General features: G+C 34.7%; 2 protein-coding genes across 3 annotated transcripts; one reads left to right on the forward strand and one right to left on the reverse strand.

The window, feature by feature from the left end:
• The first annotated feature begins 2,052 nt into the window (after positions 1-2,052).
• On the forward strand, positions 2,053-6,382 carry LOC109082366 (DnaJ (Hsp40) homolog, subfamily C, member 19). Its single transcript, XM_019097255.2, has 6 exons — positions 2,053-2,205; positions 2,667-2,718; positions 2,823-2,893; positions 2,989-3,068; positions 5,487-5,557; positions 5,653-6,382. Exons 1-6 carry the CDS (start codon positions 2,203-2,205, stop codon positions 5,721-5,723), a joined length of 348 nt encoding a protein of 115 aa, XP_018952800.1. The 5' UTR covers positions 2,053-2,202; the 3' UTR covers positions 5,724-6,382.
• Positions 6,099-19,753, reverse strand: LOC109082365 (fragile X mental retardation syndrome-related protein 1-like). 2 transcript variants are annotated; one of them, XM_042712201.1, is made up of 17 exons: positions 19,604-19,753; positions 17,971-18,023; positions 17,797-17,890; positions 17,651-17,722; positions 17,422-17,570; positions 16,057-16,150; positions 15,852-15,968; positions 15,472-15,642; positions 15,307-15,385; positions 14,368-14,477; positions 14,205-14,291; positions 13,942-14,119; positions 13,605-13,820; positions 12,578-12,778; positions 8,033-8,107; positions 7,258-7,343; positions 6,099-7,085 (listed from the first exon to the last, which is right to left on the reverse strand). In XM_042712201.1, the coding sequence occupies exons 1-17, from the start codon at positions 19,652-19,654 to the stop codon at positions 6,939-6,941; spliced, it is 1,980 nt and encodes a 659-aa protein (XP_042568135.1). In that variant the 5' UTR covers positions 19,655-19,753; the 3' UTR covers positions 6,099-6,938. The 2 variants fall into 2 exon arrangements, with proteins under 2 accessions (XP_042568135.1, XP_042568136.1); XM_042712202.1 differs by lacking the exon at positions 8,033-8,107 and having other exon boundaries at positions 19,604-19,752.
• Between the last annotated feature and the right edge of the window lie 464 nt (positions 19,754-20,217).

Here is a 20,217-nt window from a genome sequence, read left to right on the forward strand (position 1 = left end):
ATGACATATTAAGCCATAATTATGGCAAAAGTCAAAATTATGACAACAAAAACAATTATGACATATATCGAAGTCAAAATTATGAGATTAAAAAGTCATAATTGTTAGTTAGTACTGACTAGCCATAATTATGGCAAAAGTCGAAATTATGACAACAAAAACAATAGTGACATAAGTCAAAACTTTGACATACTAAGTCATAATTATGAAATAAAATGTCTAAATTGTGAGATAAATAGTCATCATTTTAACAAAAAGTTAAAATTATAACAAACAATTATGACACATGACTTATGAGTCAGAATTACTTGATGATAGTTTAAAAAAGTTTTATTCCCATTATTCTTCTTATTAATATTTTTTCCCATTATTATAATTATTTTATTTTATTTTTATTTTTTATTTTTTTATGGACAACACTGTATTATCTATATTATGATACTAAAATTATAATACAAAAATTAATAAATCAGTGTAAGTTACAGTAGCCTAAGTACAACAAACATTACCATGATGTGGAAATACTTTACAATTATATTTTTATTTTTAAAAAACTGAAATATCAATTAAATTAATGTTATTTATTAATTTATTTATTTACTTATTTTGAGCTTTGACAACAAGTTTGGCTATTTGCATCAGTGTAAATAACTATGTGCATCGTGAGAATGAGATTTTTGCATAACAGTAACAGGACTTTGAGACATCTGAGAAATTGTCAAGAAAATATAATATATCATGTCTTTTACTCTCATATTGATTTGGGGGGAAAATATGACCATTGAAATATGGCACTCAGTCATAACGTGGTCCTGTATCCATGAAATATGTTTATGATTTGAATTGATTTCATCTGTTTAAATGATTTCACTCATTCAGGGGCTGGTTGCATAGTCTTACAAGTTAGTCATCATTTTTTTTTTTTTTTTTTTTTTAAGGCTGGTCATATGTATTTAATTTTGTTACATACAAGAGTAGATTAGTCTATGTTGAATCCAAAAAATAAGACTGATCACCACTTGGCTAACTGCTAGTGGGTCAGACTAGTTTGTCTTAACACAATGGCTAAGTTTATGCAACTGGCCCCAGGTCATATAGAAATTTGATGTGTGATGATGTGTTTCTATACATGTAGGTTTCCATTTTTAAACTTAAGCTTTTCATTAATAATAACCATCAGATTACTATGGTTACCTTACATTTCAGCACATCATGAGATCAAGGAGCTCTACAAAAGAACTTGTGACATGGGTGGTGTTCGAATTGCCATACTATCATACTACTCTTACTATTTCTGCAGTATCCAGTATGTATGTTGTGCACGGTATGCAAATTTGTTGTATGCATGGAATACCCGGATGACCTACTCTGTTTACCAGAATCTGCTAAATATAACTCAAGTACTCAAGTACACTGTTCAGAATGGCATGCTACCAGACAACTGCTATCTCGCAGTATGCTGTGTGTTTGCTGTAAATAGTAAGTGAATGTTCAGTACGCATGGCATGCTGGATTACATTTGCTGGAATTTGATGTATGCATCTGAAGACACTGTATAAATATCTGCCACCTAGTTATATTTGCATGCCTGTTGCTAAAGAAAATGCTGCTATTTTATTGTAAACAGAATTTATCATTATTTGCACTTTGTGTAGAATATATTAATTTTTCCAAAAGCATTTTGTCGTTGTATTAGTTTAACAGCCAAAAATATCATTGTTCAGTTAAAGAGGTATAGTTGTTGATTTATGAAATGAGTTCAATTGAGCAATAGCCTATAGCATTATTTAGTACTATGAAGCCTTATTAACAAGCCTTTGTTAAACAGAAGGATTAACACATTTGTGATGAATTAATGTTCTGTATTTGTCATGTGCCAACACTTCAGCATACTACTCAGAAACATCTGTTGCTTATTGTATACTGTTTCACACTTATAATAGTCGGCAGTATGCACTGTGTTCTGAGCAGTAAGCAGTAAGCAAGTATGCCATTTCAAACACAGCCATGCTTTTGCGCCTGACGATTTACGACGTCAGTTCGGGGTTTGCGACGTGCTGGCTCGTTTTGCGGCAGGTCGCTCTCTGAAGTTCAGAAGTCACCATAACAACACATGAGCATGACATTTTCCAGTGAGTTATGAATAAAGTTATGATTATAGACGATCACAACACAGAATCTTAGCAGGGGAAAGCACAGAAAATGGTAAGTGTTTCCTCTCTCACTTTAAACCAATGTGACGCGATTTCTGATGCTTTTATCAAGCAATTTAAAAGCAAAAGAGAGCTAGCATTAGCACATTGCTAACTGATAGTGACATTCAGTGCTGTTATAGATTGATCAAATCATTCATGTTTATAGATATTTTCCATTTGACATATAAATGCATTCAAAGTATGTTTATTAAACATAACATGTGTCATTGTTACACTATAAAAAATAAAGCTTCAAGTGAAACTTGTGCAGTCTGTATATGGGTGAATATTGTATGCTTCTGTGAGATATGATTATGACACATGTAATCAAGGCTGTTGGTGAGAAATAGTCTGTATAAAAGCGACGTGTTATGATTGACGTGTATGATGTGTGGTTGCGTTAAACAATGCAAATTGCCTCTCAATTAATGCAGATTGCACAATCAAGGGTTATTGTTTTATGTGTTTCAGGCCAGTACCATGGTGGCCGTGGGCATTACCCTGGCAGCAGCAGGGTTTGCAGGTACGATTCCAGCACATTAGGATAAATCTGCACAGGAACATGCTGCATTTCACATCTGTTGATTAATTATGCCTGATTGTTTTCTAATGGCTCATTTTTTACAGGTCGCTATGCAATGCAAGCCATGAAACATATGGAGCCGCAAATGAAGCAAGCTCTGGAGGCATCCAGATCTGCAAGTTATATTCTTCTTATCATGTAATCCATACTTTATCTTAATGAACTTATACAGTTTTATTTTAACAAACACAATTTACATGTGTGTGGCAGGCATTTGGCAGCGGATACTACAGAGGTGGTTTTGAACCAAAGATGAACAGGAGAGAAGCTTCCCTTATTCTTGGTGTCAGGTAGTCTATGTTTTCACAAATTATGTATTTGTCAATGAAAAAAAATATCATGTTATACACTAAAACTACTCATTTTAAGTTTACATATAGCCTACATTTACACAAAATTATACACATATTTAATACATAATAATCACTGTGTTATCAGAGGATACACGTGTATCCCCAGTACTGCTTTCCACCCTGTTAATATGTACTTGGTTTAACACAAATTTCCACCGTTAGTCTGAATTTAAAGAGATGTCAGTAAAATTTTTAAATGTTAGGTAGTGTAATCAATGTTAAGATTAAATCAGATCAGCCATTAACCCTGCCACATCACATAACTACAGCTGTTTATTTTACAACATCTTTATTTCCACCATCTTATGTTCAACCCTTTTACACAACACTAAATATCTAAAATATATTATAGTGTGGTTGTTTTTTTTTTCAACCCTGTTATTCCACATTTCATAATTTATCTAAAATATGCTTAATCTTACTTTACATCATTTACATTTCCACCATGTTTGGTTCCATCCTGTTACACAACACTAAAATATATTACAGTGTGGTTGTTGTTTTTTTCAACCGTTATTCCACATTTCATAATTTATCTAAAATATGCTTAATCTTACTTTACATCATTTACATTTCCACCATGTTTGGTTCCATCCTGTTACACAATACTAAAATATATTTCAGTGTGGTTGTTTTTAACGACAGTAATTGTAATCAGGGAATACAACTGATAAAGTAGAAATCTGAGTATTCAACTCTGTTATGTCACATTTCATTATTTATTTCCAAAAAACATTTGCATTTCTACCATGTTATGTTCCATCCTGTTACACAATAGTAAAATATATTACAGTGTGGATGTTTTTTTTTTCAACCCTGTTATTCCACATTTCATAATTTATCTAAAATATGCTTAATCTTACTTTACATCATTTGCATTTCCACCATGTTTGGTTCCATCCTGTTACACAACACTAAAATATATTTCAGTGTGGTTGTTTTTAACGACAGTAATTGTAATCAGGGAATACAACTGATAAAGTAGAAATCTGAGTATTTAACACTGTCACATTTCATTATTTCCAAAAAGCATTTGCATTTCTACCATGTTATGTTCCATCCTGTTACACAATAGTGTACAGTATATTACGATGTTGTTGATTTTAAGTCATTAATTTGTATTCAAGGAATATGTACAGCTGTCGAAGAAGAGATTTAAATGTTTCATCAACCCTTTTATTCCGCTTTTTATTATTTATTAATAAAATCAGCTTATTTTACTTTACATACATTTCCACCATGTTAAGATCCACCTGGTTTCATTACAGGGTAGAATATTTTACAGAGTAGTTGCTTTCAATAAAGGTTATCAATTTATAATCAGATATGTACAACTGACGGGGTATAAATTTAAGTATTCAGCCCTGTTACACCACATTTCCTTATGCATTTCTAAAGCATTTTCACTCAAGTTCCATTTTAAGTTCCATCCTGTTACACATCATCAATGTAGAATATTATAGTGTAGTTGTATTTAATAATGTAATTTAAAATCAGAGAATATGTAGAACTGAAAAAGTAGAAATTTTAGCGTCTTCAACCCTGTTACTTCACATTTACTTAATCTTACTTTACAGACAAGTTTGGTTCCACCGTTACACAACAGTTTATAGTATATTACAGTGTAGTTGTTATTAGTAATGGTCATTAATATGTAATCAGATAATATGTAAAATCTGCTTTTAAGGGGCGGTTCACACAGAATGAATTTTTTTTTTTTCCCGTTTACTATAAGAGCATGTTGCAGTTGTTGTCTGCCCTGATAACTATAGCGATAACGATAATCTATAAAGTTTTAATCATTCAGATTTTTTCAGAAGTGAAGTCCACACTGTAACTATAACGATAATGAAACAAAGGAATGATATCAGTGGAATCATTTCAGAACGACTTTTTCCAGCTGCTGAACAATAAAAATATTAACAGCCAATTAGAATCCATCCTGATTTAAAGTGCTCAAACATTTAAAGCGGCAAACAACATCAATGCATCACATTCTTATAATAAAGAGAATGTTGAAAATACATTAGTGTGGATGCTAATAGTTAACGTAATCTTTATAGTTTTCGTTCTTTGTATGAACAGGTCTTTATGTTATGGCAGTAGTGAGGACCTCACTATTCTAATAAAACTCATTTCATCAATTTCAAAATACTTCTAGGATTATTAGAACTTGACATGTATTGTTATAGTTAACATCTTTGGTGTGAATGAGCCTTTATGAATCTGCTTTCTGAGTCAGAAACATGTTTATGTAAATGGTAATCTAATCCATATTAAGTATCATAAGATTTAAGGGACTGTACAAAGTTTGATCCATGTGTATTTCTTAAGTCTTCATTCTCTTTCGTTTAGTCCTACCGCTAACAAAAACAAGATCAGAGAGGCACACAGAAAATTGATGATTCTAAACCATCCTGACCGAGGTGAGACTTCATGTTTTGTAAAATGCAAAACACATAAAACTCTGCAGGATGTGAGTTCCTCTGAGCTGTCAGTGTTATTTGTGTTTCTTCGGCAGGTGGATCCCCATATCTGGCGGCAAAAATCAATGAGGCTAAAGATTTACTTGACGGACAATTGAAGAAATAAATCTTCATCAAATGTTTGAACGAGCCCTGTCTGATGCACTTGAATTCTTACATGATCATTAAACATGTTGTCATCTAGATCTGATCTCTGTTGTATGAAAACGAATCAATTTACACCACAGCTGAATGTGGCAGAATTCATTATTCAGATAATTCAGATTCATTACCTTTTAAATGTTGCAAAATCTGCATGAGGAATCTTTTGCCCTCATGCAAAATTCCCAACCACATGGTTGAAATGTTTGGATTTCACCCATTCAAATTCACCAAATAATGTAAAAAGTTACCACACCTTTACATAAAGGAAAGCTGAAAGATTCAGAAGCCTTGTTTGGACAGGAAAGAGCAAAACAACTGATACACTAACTTTGAAAGGTTGGCTGGAAGATCAAATGTTTATTTATGAACTACCTGCATACAAAACATATTGCACATCAAACAACCAGAATGATCTTTAAAAAAAAAAAAAAAAAAAAAAAAAAAAAAATTGACTAACGAACGTAGTTTACAGAACAGAACATCTGGAAATTGATCTTTCAGTAGCCCAAATTTGTAATCTGCGTGCTAAGAAGTTCAGGCAGTTTAGTGTTAAAAACCACTGCGTTGTTAACTTTAAATACTGTACATTTTAAAATAAATAAACCAAAAAAAAAAAAAAAAGAAAGGCTCCTTTAGCGAAACAGTCTCGGTTGCCACCATTACAACAACCCAACAGGCAAAAGATGAAACCCAATGCAATCGTTCAGAAAGTGTTGTACATACAGCATTTAAAATGGACAGTTAGCAGACCAGTTTCCAGACTAACATTATTCTAAAGGTCAAGAAATTACTTCAGTGCAAAACGTCCTTTTTTTTCCCCATAACCCCTCGTGAAGAAGTGGTTGCATATTAAAATGTAACAAAAAGCAGCTAAGGATGTCTGGGAGTCTTTCTGTATTCAGACAAGTGGTTGTTTTTTTTTTCTGTTTGTTTGCTCTATAGCCAGCCAACAAAATGTTGAAACTATGCTCTGAAGGCACAACATCCGATCAGGAATACAGGTGTGACATAAGTTTTTTTGTTTGTTTATTTCCATTGTAATTATCTGTTCCATAGTGAAGGAACTGAAGAGTGCAATCGAGAATGTGGAAGTCCGTACGTCTATCTTTGGCAAGCTTGTACAAGCACTATTGTAAAACTGTAAAGGTTATGAGTTTGGAGAAATGAAGTGAACTGATTAGGAGACTCCGTTGACGACGGCTGGCTTGGCTTTGGGTGTCTTCTCGGCGGAAGCTTGTGGCATTTTGCTCTGATCGTCAGCTTTGGTGGGGCCGTTGCTCACGGCTTCAGCGGGGCTGTGCTCCGATATGAACTCCACTTGACCCTGTGGATGATGCAAAACAGCTGCGATTAGAAGCAGAGCTCTTCACAGTGTTCATAATATATTAATAAATGTCAGTCATTATGATTAAATATCATAAATACTGTGCACCCGTTCTTCAATTGAAAACTAATCACAGAGATGCATAAAAGAAGAAATGCATAAATAGAGTCACCATGTCCTTTTTGTTCTTCCTCTGATCTCTCGGGTTTCTCTGTCTGCTCTCAGACTCGGCTCGTGATATGTAGTCAGCCACAGTAACTGCAAGAGACATCAATGATTTCATTAGCAAAAGAGCTTTATAATTCTAAAATGAGGGTGAAATAGCTTTGCGTGAGGAACAGACCAAAAGTTAAGCGCTGAAAATGTTCCTCTGCCGGAGCTCTCAAATCTTACCCTTCCATCTGGTTGCGGGACGCAAGAAAGCTTAAACCTGGAAGTTAACCATGATCCGATACGTGAAGTTTGAGTATGTGCACAGATAACAGAGATATGAGAGCTGCGGCGGAGAGGAAGATTCAGCTGGACAGTCTTTCTCTGTTCAGGGTTTGGAATGACATGTCGGTAAATAAATATCAGAATCCTGTAGGTAAACCACTCCTCTGAGGTAGAAGACCTACATGTGTTTACATAAACCATGCAAATCAATGCCTACAGCATTAAAAACAATGTTATTTGCAATTGTGAAACCAGTTTAAATTCATAAGCTCCAGATGAACATTGTTTTTGGATGTTATTTCATGCAAATGGCGGTTATAAATGTAACAAACCGCTGAAAATAACTTTCCTCACAAGAAAACTTAATTTATTTGACACAGGATGTTGTGATCTGGCTTGTTTGATCGTGTGGGTTAAGTTTGAAGTCCTGATGTTATTGCAGGTGATCAGTGCCATGCAGTTTGGATTAACACTCGCTTGAACACAAACCCTGTGTTAATTCATACCGGTACCTGGCTGCCTCTCCTCAGGAGGCCGGAGACGGCGGCGGCTACGATTGCGCCGCTGGGGATTAGCTTCAGAATCATCTACAAGAGACCGGTGAAAAAGCCTGACCTTAACAGGGTTCGTACAGAAACTGCAAAACGAAATTCCAGGACTTTTAAGGACTTTTCAAGCACTACTTTTTTGGTTTTCAAGGACTAAAATCAGAGATCTCACTTATGAAACAATATCATTATTATCTTTCAAATTCTAAAAAACTAATAAATAAAACAAAATGGTACAAATAAAGTGCAGCACAAAAGCATGCGATGACTGTGGCAACTTTAACATTTAAAAGGATACTATGGCAAAGTTATCGCTTTCCTTACTATAGACATTTCCTTTTTTCATGAATATATGATTGTCCTGAAGAATGAAAGCTGTACACTTGGGAAATTATGAGCTTTAAAACCACTTATCAACACTAGGGTGTGTGACAATAAATTTAGCTCATGCGATATACAGATTGGTTCACTAGAATGAGACAATATTATAATACTATTTTTAAGATTTTTTTTTGTTTTTTTTAAATGACAATATTTGTCTTTTAATCACACAAATCAAAGCAATACCGTTGTATTTTAAAATATTTTAACTAATCTAGGGCTGTTCCTAATGATTATTTTGATTATCAAGTAATCTACTGATTATTTTGACAATTGAGTAATCTGGTATTTTTAGTATTACAAAAGTGAAAAACAGGCTTTAGTATGACTATTTCTATACAAACTAACAATGAGGCAATAATAATTGGTTCAAATAAAATAAAGTTATTACATGGTTTTATTGAACAACACTGATAAAATAGGCCTACATAATGTAATATGTCTACACAAAATATGAACATAACCAACTTAAAGGGTTAGTACACCCAAAAATGAAAATTAGTCCATAAATTACTCACCCTCAAGTCATCCTAGGTGTATATGACTTTCTTCTTTCAGACGAATCCAGTCATGGTTATATAAAAAAATTGTCTTTGATCTTTCAAGCTGTTTCATGGTGCTCAGCAGATGTTGCAGTGCATCAATCCAAAAGAAGTGAAATAAAAAGTGCCCATCCATAATAAAAAGTGTCTCACACGGGGGGTGAACAAAGTCCTCCTGTAGCCAATCGATGTGTTTTTGTAAGAAAAATAACCATATTTAAAACGTAATCATCACTTGAATCTAGCTTGCGCTGGCTGTTGTAAACAAAAAGCAGCTCCAGGGGAATGACGAATGAGGTCAGGTTTGTGCATGCGCTCCTTAGAAGTGATGAACGCGGAAGCGCAGGGGAGAGATCAAAACAAAGCAACGGTCACTAATTAGAAGTACAAAACGAGGATTTGTAAAGAAGAATGTCGGAGTATTTTTCCTTTGCTAAAGTAAAGAAACTTTGCTTCGTTTGCTCCAGTAAACAAACGTTGGTTTTAACGAGACTCACCAGCGCATGCGAAACGCTGACCTCCATTCGTCATGCTCCCGGAACTGCTTCTGTGTACAACTGTTAGCACAAGCTACATAAAAGTGATTATAACATTTTAAATATGAAAATTTTTCTTACAAAAACGCATCGATTGGCTACAGGAGGCCTTTGTTCACCCCTGATGTGAGACACTTTTTTTTTTATTATGGATGGGTGCTTTTTATTTCACTTCTTCTGGACTGATGCACTGCAACGTCTGCTGAGTGAAACAGCTTGAAAGATCAAAGACAATTTTTTAATACAACTCCGACTGGATTCGTCTGAAAGAAAAAAGTCATATACACCTAGGATTCCTTGAGGGTGAGTAATTTATGGACTAATTTAAATTTTTGGGTGAACTAACCCTTTAAGTATATTAAGTATTATAACAAATACCTGTAGAGGGCGCCAACGGCCTGACGATGCTTCACTTTACAGCATGATTCAAGGATGTTTAAATACATGCAATTTTAATATTTGGCCACCTGCAAACTCTGAGCGAGGGTTTAAACTTCAAATCAAATCGCATATTTAGAAATGTTGTTGTATTGTCCTCTGTGTATGCATATACACAGACTGTGTTGGCATATGTTTATACAAGATTTACGTAAAAATTCTAGTGAGATAACACACTTTTTCCAGATGAATGTTAAGCAACTTAAATTCACAGCAGAGGAATGGTTTGTGGACCGAGCTACTGAGATGCAGATGTGCTCCACGGTGCGTCAGACTTTATATGTGTTACCAAAAGAAACCCAAACGAATAGCACATGCAATAAAAGACCAAACAATATAATGCAAGCACTTTCAAAGGTTTAACCACAAACTCAACTTTATACTGATATCACAAGACCGCTTTTCATTGCAAGAAGTAATTTCGCAAGATTTCGTGCGCTGCTAAAAGCCAGGCGAAACAGCTCTGTATTCATGTCAGATGCACTGCATCGTTAATTTTGCATAAAAAGATTGTTTTATCGAGGAAAAAAAAAAAACTAATTTCATACATACCGCCCTTAAAAAATTCAAGTACTTTTCAAGTACCTTCTCAAAAATATGGCTGTTTTCAAGGGTTTTCCAGGACTTAAATTTCACAAATGCAAGTACTTCAAGCACCTCGTACGAACCCTGCCTTAAATACTGACAGCCGTTTTGGAAAAAGCCTTTATAGCAAATTGCAATTTGTGGAGTCTGTCATGTTATCAACTCATGTTATCAACTAATCAAAGAGGTCATATGAAAAAATATTAAGGAGCACCTGACCCGATCAGCATATCTGTGTTTGCACTCGGGAGCTTCAAAGGTTTCTGTTTACAATGTGTTTTTGCAGCGTTGAGTAATGTATCAGACATATAAATCTGCTGATTCCTCAAACACGTTAATCAGAATCCACTCAGTTCTGCAATCTCACGAATCCTCTCATTATAACAGACAAAGTGTAGACAGGGTGTAAATACGAGTTTAACTGTGCAGTGTAGGGGGCTTTATGATTATAATGAAACTTTGTGAGATGGCAAAGAAACTAAAGTAAGTGACAGCTTTTAATGATTATTAAGGGAGTTCGCAAATGTGATATTGATTTAATACAACAGTTCAATAAACAAGAAGTTATTATTAAGTGACTTGCATTGTCCGACTACAACACTTTTGCCTGATTTTGCTCTATTTCATTAACGGAAATAGTTTCAAACAAATTCACAGCAAGACTTTTTAAGACCTGCACAAATAAAATTAATACCATATGAACGGGGTAGGAAAATGTCTATAGTAACATATTAAACTGTGAAATGGCTGTAAAAAGCATGATTATTCTTCTTATAGATCCACCAGTTCACATTTCTGTGAGTTTACAGGGTAAAAACATGGGTCACTTTTCACACTGGTCTGAACAAAAACAGCTCCAATACTGTGTTCCTGCAATACTGGAGGCTGCAGTTTCAGGATCACATTTCTACTGTGACAGTGCCATCTAGACAATTCTATTCCAACAGAGGAGACCTGATTCAAACATCAAACAAACAGACGCAAAGACTAGATCCATGGAAACTATTCATGTTTTATCTTTCCATCTTATTTTTAATGTAAGAGCTGACATGAACTTGAGTGTGTGAGGCGATGTCAGCAATCTCCATTTAGCCTATTTAGCTGAGCAAAACAGTTCACTGTGCTGCTGGATGTTGTAAACTAGTATTTGTATTCATTTATTAAATGTACTAATAAACACACTAATTTGTGCCACAATTGTTTTACTGTTTACTGCACTTTGTTAAGCGGGACAGACATCAGAAGTGAAGTGCTGCGGCTAATGAACAGAGAAAACAGAATTTAAAACCTAAAAACTATATAGAGAGAGAGAGAGAGAGAGAGAGATCCTGAATAAAACAGGCTTACTGAAAATGCACATTCATTCTCTGCCAGCAGGAGGCGCTTTCGGAACGGCAGAAATAGAACCGTTACCCTGGTAACAGCAGAACACACAGCAGCATGGCACCTGACACTGAAAGGCCCAGCGCTCATGTTTATTTAAGTTTAATCGTCACATTAAGCCATATCACAATTCTGCTCTTATCGTCCCCAAATTTAAGACCTGAAATCATAATTAAGACGTTCTTGTACAATTTAAGACTTTAAGACCTTAAATATGATACAACTAATTTTAAGACTTTTTAAGTCCCCGCGTAAACCCTGTTAAACAAATCTAGTGAGTCAATTATTCAATTATCCATTCATAAAGACAGTCACTTGCTTCGTTCCTGAATGAATCAACCGTTTGAAAGAATCAGCTGAACTGAATGGCAGTTTTAGTTTCATTTCAGTTAATTTTTTTTTATATTTATTATTTCAATATTCAAAATTTTATATTTAAAACAATCTCAACATGAATTTAATTGCACTCATACCACCTCTGAGCCTCATTAAACGTCTGTAAATATACCTATATGCCTATTATTCTAAATAAACTGCGAACAAACTGTTGCTTTAGCAATTTGTATGTATTGGAGTTGAATTTGTTTCTAGACTTTATTTGAGACAGTAAGATGCAGTGAAGCTCCTCCTGCTGATGTGCTTACCGAGCCCGTTCTCGCTGAGGGAGGCGTTGTCAGACTCGCTCATGCCATCCATGACTGTGCTGTCTTCATCTGTGCGGCGGCGACGGGAGCGCCTGCGACGGCTGGTGTTCATCTGGGACTCACTGCCATCTGTGTCTGCTGTCTGATCCGTCTCGGTGTTGTCCAACAGACTATACGGGTTTCCATCTGGATCTTTCAGGACTGACATGAAAGACAAGAACTAAAATAAATACTTACTGTGCAATGCAACATGCAATGACAAAAATGTATTAATTAATTACAGAACAACTAGATTTGTCCTTAGAGAGGACAAACATACTGGTAAAAAAAAAAAAAAAAAAAAAAAAAAAAAAAAATTGGAAAAAATTACGAAAAAAAAAAATTTGTTCCCTTACCTTATCAATTTGTGGAAATGTTTTATTAAAATGTTCCAGCTCTTTAGTTCTACTGTCACCACAACATAACTTGTTCCCTCTTTTAGGTAAATCGTGCCCATGTCTCACTATTCTTAGAGACACAATTTAACTAAATGAGTGAATTTTTAATTCATGGCAATGATATATAATTTTCCTCCTCCATAAAACATAAATCTTAGTGCCTTAATGAAAATGCGAATGAAAGCCTTCACTACAACCCTTTTAAATAAAAGTTTGGTTTACCTTGAAGAAATAAAAGACAAATATATTGCTATTGTACAGTAAAACGTCTTAATACTTTAATACATGCATGTTTTAATTTAAACACTAAGCCTCTTCATTTGATTACCACTGTTTTTGATGATAAATTCAAATTGAACCATGAAAAAGAATTAAAAACATAAATAATATATAAAAAATTCACAATAGCGTTTCAATTTATACTGTTAAAACTACAGTAAATTATTATATTTTAAAATTGAATGAATTTATTTGATTAGACATGGTTTCCGAGAGAATATGCGTGGTATTTCAGACAAAATAAAGCCCTAAAATCTGTGCTGGTGAATAACATGTGTTCCTGATGAAGGGCAGGAAGGGGGCCAGTATACCTGAGCTAATGGAGTTGGACGCCCCTCTTCCTGAGCCGCGGCCTCTGCCCCCAGGTCCTCCGCGTCCCCGTCCCCGTCCCTCTCCCGGTCTCCTCCTGCTGTCCCTCTGCTGTCTGGGGATGTGCTCGGGCTCCTCTGCTGCCATGGACCAGTCGCTCAGCTCCTCCTTGCGCTCAGAGTCAGTCTCCGAGGCGTACGAGTGCTCAGAGTTAGTGCCTGCAGAACAGGTTTAATTTAATATATTTAATATATAATTTCCTCCAAATATGTGCTGAAGTATGACCTGGATGTGTTTTCAAACGATTTAAAGAGGTTCAGCTGAAAGCAGAAGTCTTACCGTATCCGGACGTGTGTGCGGGCCCCCGGCGGCCGCGGCCCCTGCCAGAGTACGAGCGGTTGATATGGGTGCTGCTCTCTTCAGTGGCGGGTCGGTTTGGGACAGGCCTGTAGCCCATCCCGATCTGACGCAGCTGCTCGTCAATCTGCAGCCGCTCCAGTCGCAGCTGCTCCACCTCCTGCATAACTCATGCATGCGCTTGAGTTAGTGCTTGAGTTTCTGAGGCCTTTCATCCCTGCGGCGGATGGCTTTCTCATACTCACGTTTAGATAAGCAATATGGTACTCCAGAAGGACCTGTACATTGGTGATACTCTCCTTCGTTCCAACAAAAGTAAATGGCACCATTCCCTAAGAACAAAAATGCATTATTGTATGCGTGTATATTGATCTGGCTTCTTCTTTGGGCTACTTTCAGGTGTCTTACTTCCTGTCGCGGGAGTTTGTTGTCATTGTCGCCTTCGATGCGCACTCTCACTACACCAGATTTATCCACAATCTCCTGGATAACCTTGCCACTTTTTCCAATAACCTTCCCTACAAAGAGAAATGATTTGTTAAAGTTAATAATTTGTTGCCAGTTAAAGTTAACATGAAATTAAAAAATAAAATAAAATGGACCCTATTTCAATGCTTTTGTGTTCTCTCACAAAAGTGTCCGGTGTACCTTGAGAAACTGTGTGCTTCCCTCACAAATCATTTACATTCTCTTGAAAAATCATCACATTCCCACCTCATATTATAAAATGTTACATTTTGTGAGTAAACTCCTGATTAGAAATAAAAAAAATTTTTTTTTAGAAATTTAAACTTTAAATTAAACTTAAATGAGAAATTTTGCCTTGGCAACTAACCAAATTCTAACCAAGTTTGTTGAAATATGTATAAAAATAAATAAATAAATAAAAATAAAAACTTGTTCCTGTTGCACTAAATTGTTACTGTTAAATAAAACAAAAACTTTTAAAACAAATTCTGTCATAAAAATAAAGTATAATAGAGTGAAGTAAAACATAAATATCATATGAAAAACTTTAAAAATAAATTAATAAATTAGAAATTTGCCTTGACAACTATTTGAATTAAGTTCGTTGAAATATAAAAATGACTAAACCTGGAATAATAAATTAATGCCAAAAATCACATAAAATTTCTAAAACAAACTAGAATTAAACCAAAAACTCAAAAACATAAAAGTAAAGCTAATTAAAAGCATTAATAAAAACGACATACTATATAAATAATTCTAAAACAAGACTTGTGCACTCTCTATTTTAGATACTATATAAATAATTCTAAAACAATTCATTCTAAGCTTTGTACAATTTGTTTCAAAACAAAACAAAAAATCAAATAAAATGCATACCAACAAGATTGCGAGGAATCTGCACTGAATCTTCCAGAAACTCTAGATAATTCCTTGCTTTCTGTACCGCCTCATCAGTCTGTAATGTAACATTTGAGAATACATCGTATCCATCACAAAGCAGCTGTATAATGTGAAGACAGTGTGCGCAGGAAGCTGACGCACCTCTCCGTACACCCTGAAGGTCCGCGTCTCCTCGTCCAGCTCGATGGCCGTCACTCCCGGCACCTTTCTGGCCTGCTGAATGTTACTGCCGTGGCTTCCGATGGCCAGACCCATGAGGTCCTCTCTCACAGTGAACTCCTCTTGAAACGCCGAGGCCAACTGCTTCGTACTCTACATGCACACAAAGATTTTCACATTGGAAATTGTAAACCGAAGTTCATTTTCAACCCTGGTTTAATACATGGTTATTATTGTTAGGTAGCACTAGCATTGTAAAAAAAAACACTTTGTAACATAAACATTAACTGACCAAATAAACAAATAAAAAAGCACTGCATAAATATAATAAAAAATAGTGGATGGTGGCAGTTACTATTTACCTCGAGGTGTTTGGTGGCCTCCTCGTTCCGGGACATGAGCAGGAGTTTGGTGCGGATGCTGCGTAAATGCATGTCGCTCAGCAGGGAGACGCGCTTGATGGTGGCTTCGCTCATGGACTAGTGGTGTTTGGGGAACATAGTGCTGGTTAAGCTTTGGTCACGTTTAGACCTACTCTCAGAAGTGGCGAGGTTAACTGGGACTCACCAACACAACCAGTTCACTTTGCTCCGGGCTGTAAACGATCCGAATGGCTCCAACCGCCTTTTTGAAGTCCTTGTGGGCTTGTTCATTCTCACACCTAACACGAGCCAAGAACAAACCAGTTCATGGTTTTAATCAACACTCTTGCAATTATAAATATGTTATGATTTGCACCAAAATTTAATGGGGAAAAAAAAAATGTTTTTACGAAAAGATGTAGTATATTTTTACAATAGATAATTAATCACATTTCACACCCAAATTATCATTAATATACGGTGGTGACCCTCATGACTGCAATACAGTCTCTCTTTTTGTGATTTTAAGTTCTATTTTTAGCTTTTTGCCATTATTACACAGTATGGGAGGTGACAGGAAACAGTGGGAGAGGATCAGGAAAGGACCTAACTGCCCAAAAGGCTATGGCTCTGACAGCTGACGCATGTAGAAAATCTTACAAAAATGTCACAAAATATTATAATAAAAGTGGTTCCAAAGAAAATAAAAAAGATAATAATAATAATTATATATATATATATATATATATATATATATATATATTTTTTTTTTTTTTTTACATTTTATAATCAAATACATTTATGAATTGTGAGGAATTATGTGTGAAATACATATATATATATATATATATATATATTTTACATTTTATTATCAAATACATTTATGATCCAATTCTTATGATTAAATGTGTGAAATTATTAGGTTTTTTTTTGGGAAAACTTGAAAATAACTGGAAATATAAAAATAAAAGCTAATTCAAACATTTACAAATTTCTTTACAAATTCAAAGAATTTGTTTTTTAAATATATGACATTTTTATTTTTAAATATTTGTGATTATTTTTATAGTTTTATATTTTTATATACATTTTATTAACTTTTTTTAAAAAGAAAACTGGAAAATAACTGGAAATAAATAAAAACAAAAAAAAAATTAAACGTAAATTAAAGCCAATTCAAGACTTTAATAAAAAATACAAACATTTGAATAATAATAAAAAAAATCCAAAAGTTATGAGATAAAAAGATGCAAAAAAAACAAAACAAAAAACAAACAAAAAAACAACAAATACAAATGCCAGCTTCTATTGTGTTTAGATATTAATAGTAGTATTAGTAGTTATTTATTATTTATTTTTAGTGCCATGTCCGCATCTAAGGCTATCTTCATGACAAAAGCTGAGTTGGGATAATACAAGAGTTTTTGTTTAGATGTTACATAAAATACCATATGTAAATATTATATAACTAGTATATATTAAAATCCCAGGATGCACCTCATTAGGCATGACATGGTTGTGATTGTGTAAATCATTACTCATCTTAAACAACAGTGATGCCTGTACTCACGCTTCTCTGAGATCATCTGGGACAGGCACGCTACACTTAAAGAACGTGCTCTCCGTCACAGCTTTATTGCGGTTGACCGGGCGGAGACGCTCGAACGTGACGATCTCGTTGTAGGTTGCATCACACGCGGCGTACTCGATAACGTAGAACTGCAGGAAACAAAAGTGAAAGTGACCTCGGAGCTCTTCAGAGGAAACAGAGAGTTTAGCGAGAGGCGCATCACACTTACGTCTCCTTTCATCATGCGCACTTTAGCCAGCCACCAGCCGCAGGGCTCCAGCTCGTTCGCTCGGGAGTAAATCTGGACACAGAACAACACGTGTTAAGAGCTTCAAGGATGTGCACTGCTCATCACTAAAACATGCTTCACTTCACCTCCACGTCTTCTCCTTCGGTGATCTCCTTTTTGCCGTCAGCAGGAGGTGGTAACCGCACATCGCTGAAGGGAACTTGTCTTTCAGGTTGCCAGCTGAGAAAATCATTTCATATAACAATGCTCATCTACCAAAGCTATAATGTCATGATTGGAAACTATTAGCTTCTACTCACTTATTCTCAAACGAAACGGAGAGCGAGTCATCATGAACGTCTTTGACAAAGCCCTGGAATAATGAGATTTATTGAAAAAAATTAAAGCTGTTATTTATTAAAAATAAATGTAAATTGATCAAAAATATTGACGTTTTATTAAAAAGTGAACCCACTAATGCTACTACACAAGCTGAGAAATTTGCACTGCAAAACAGGGTTATAATCGTTAACTAAAACTATAAAGATTATTGTTAACTGAATTAAAGCTTAAATCAAATAAAGTATAAAAATTAATTAAAAAATAAAATACAGAAATTATGCCTTGGTAACTAACTGAAAAAAGTTGAAGTAAAATGTAAAATATATTTAAAAAATAAAAATGTAAAAATAAATTCAAAATATCAATAAAAACTATAATAGCATTTAAATAATAATAAAATAAAAAAAGAGAGTTTGCTTGTTTGAAGTGTGGTTATACATACAAGTCATGCTCTCATAATAGCAATACTATAGTATAATAGTATTCTGATGATTAAAACACTCAAATAATGTTTCAAAAAGGCGTGTTATTTTGTTCGGTGGGATCGATCAAATATATAATCAATTTATGATATGAAAATAAACCGATATTTCAATCCTAGGTGACCAGCACTGCCTCTCAATGGCAACTGACTCCAAACTGGAAGAAGGTATCTCTAAAACTTCATCTCAAAATAGAGCGGTGTTGAAATATCTGCTGCGCTGCATGACAGCTGCAGATGGAAGAGAACAGCTGACACACTGAGAGAAGCCTGAGCAAAGTGACCAGCGCTGGATAACTGAAGGATGAGATGGACACGGGATAATAACTTCAGTTCCAGTTGGCGCTTGTGTTTATTCATATACAGTCTACTCTGAAGTAGAAAGCTGTAGACGCATGTATGGTGTATACAGAGAAAACTACACGAAACCAAACTACATACACACTGCATATGATCTGATCATTTCTGACCACACCTTAAATTATGAATATGGGCTTCCTGGCGTCTTTTAGCTCAGCTGAACCCACACATCCATCTCATTTGTTCAGCTAAACAGCTTATTTTCATTATAAATGGTTCATAGACTATTATGTGCGTCACTATAATGATAGTAAACATACGAATATGACCGAGAGCGTGTTTGAAATGAACAACAATGCCCCATTACTAATTCTTATATTAGTGTTTAAGTAGTATTATCTTTTATCTAAGCACTCATTATGTTTTTTTCTTCTTCTTCTTCATATAAATCGATATAACCGGACGCCTTCTGAATAATATTCAACAACACTTAGCAGATAAACAAACTGAAACCAAAAGTCGGTTGGTCTAACCTTGAAACTGAGTTTCTCCTAATTCAAAGCACTTCTGTATTTGAAGTCGAGGTTAAATAAACCTTAGCATTATTCTGATGTAATGTTTTTCTTATTTAAAAATCATTCTCGCGCAGCTGCTAACCGGCTAACGGCTAACAGCCACTGAGTCCAGTACTGTTTATATGCGTCGAAAGTAACGTTACACGATGTAGCTCGATTTCCAATATTTCCTTCAAGGTTTTATCATCCTCGCTGTATTAAGAGACGAGTTTGTGTGTACGGTAAAACGAGAATGGAGTAAAATAAAGCGTTTACCTTATAATAAGCTCCATTGGAGCCACGGACCTCCACCGTCAGTTCCTCCATGTTGAGCGCGAAGAGGATGCTGGGTAAAGTTCTAGAACTGTACAGGGCTCAGCAGTGAACCCTGAGGAACTCCTTCATACTACATACAGTACTTTAGCCGGAGATGATGTATAGTAAAGAAGTATTAACAAACCTATTCTAGTATAACAGTATTTTTTTTTGTTTTGTGTATTTATTTATTTATTTATTTATTTATTTATTTATTTATTTATTTATTTATTTTACTTAACTCAAATGGTTCTGTTGACTTTTACTTTTACTTTCACTACATTTTGGAATTGTTTCAAACAGCTTCCAATCCAAACAAACTTAAATTGTTCTCTTATGTGTGTGTGTGTGTGTGTGTATATATATATATATATATATATATATATATATATATATATATATATATATATATATATATATATTATATATATATATATAAACAGCTTAAGCATTATACATTATGAAAAAGTTAGTAATTTTCATTGAACCTTAGAAAACTGTTCATATTTGTAATATTTAGCCAGATAGCGTGTTATTTACGACATATAATCTACAATTTTAAGACATGTTAATCT

The sequence above is a fragment of the Cyprinus carpio genome, chromosome A22 (assembly GCF_018340385.1).
Source record: "Cyprinus carpio isolate SPL01 chromosome A22, ASM1834038v1, whole genome shotgun sequence".
Lineage (NCBI taxonomy): Eukaryota > Metazoa > Chordata > Actinopteri > Cypriniformes > Cyprinidae > Cyprinus > Cyprinus carpio.

Bases quoted from the DNA above. Each gene is read 5' to 3' on its own strand.
- LOC109082365 (XM_042712201.1), bottom strand. From the start codon at position 19,654: ATGGAGGAACTGACGGTGGAGGTCCGTGGCTCCAATGGAGCTTATTAT. The intron at 15,386-15,471 runs GTGCGTCAGCTT...GTTACATTACAG, and splicing joins CCTTCAGGGTGTACGGAGAG to ACTGATGAGGCGGTACAGAA. The intron at 7,086-7,257 runs GTGACTCTATTT...CATCATCCACAG, and splicing joins GGAAGAACAAAAAGGACATG to GGTCAAGTGGAGTTCATATC.
- LOC109082366 (XM_019097255.2), top strand. The intron at 3,069-5,486 runs GTAGTCTATGTT...TCTTTCGTTTAG, and splicing joins TCCCTTATTCTTGGTGTCAG to TCCTACCGCTAACAAAAACA. The intron at 5,558-5,652 runs GTGAGACTTCAT...TTTCTTCGGCAG, and splicing joins TCTAAACCATCCTGACCGAG to GTGGATCCCCATATCTGGCG.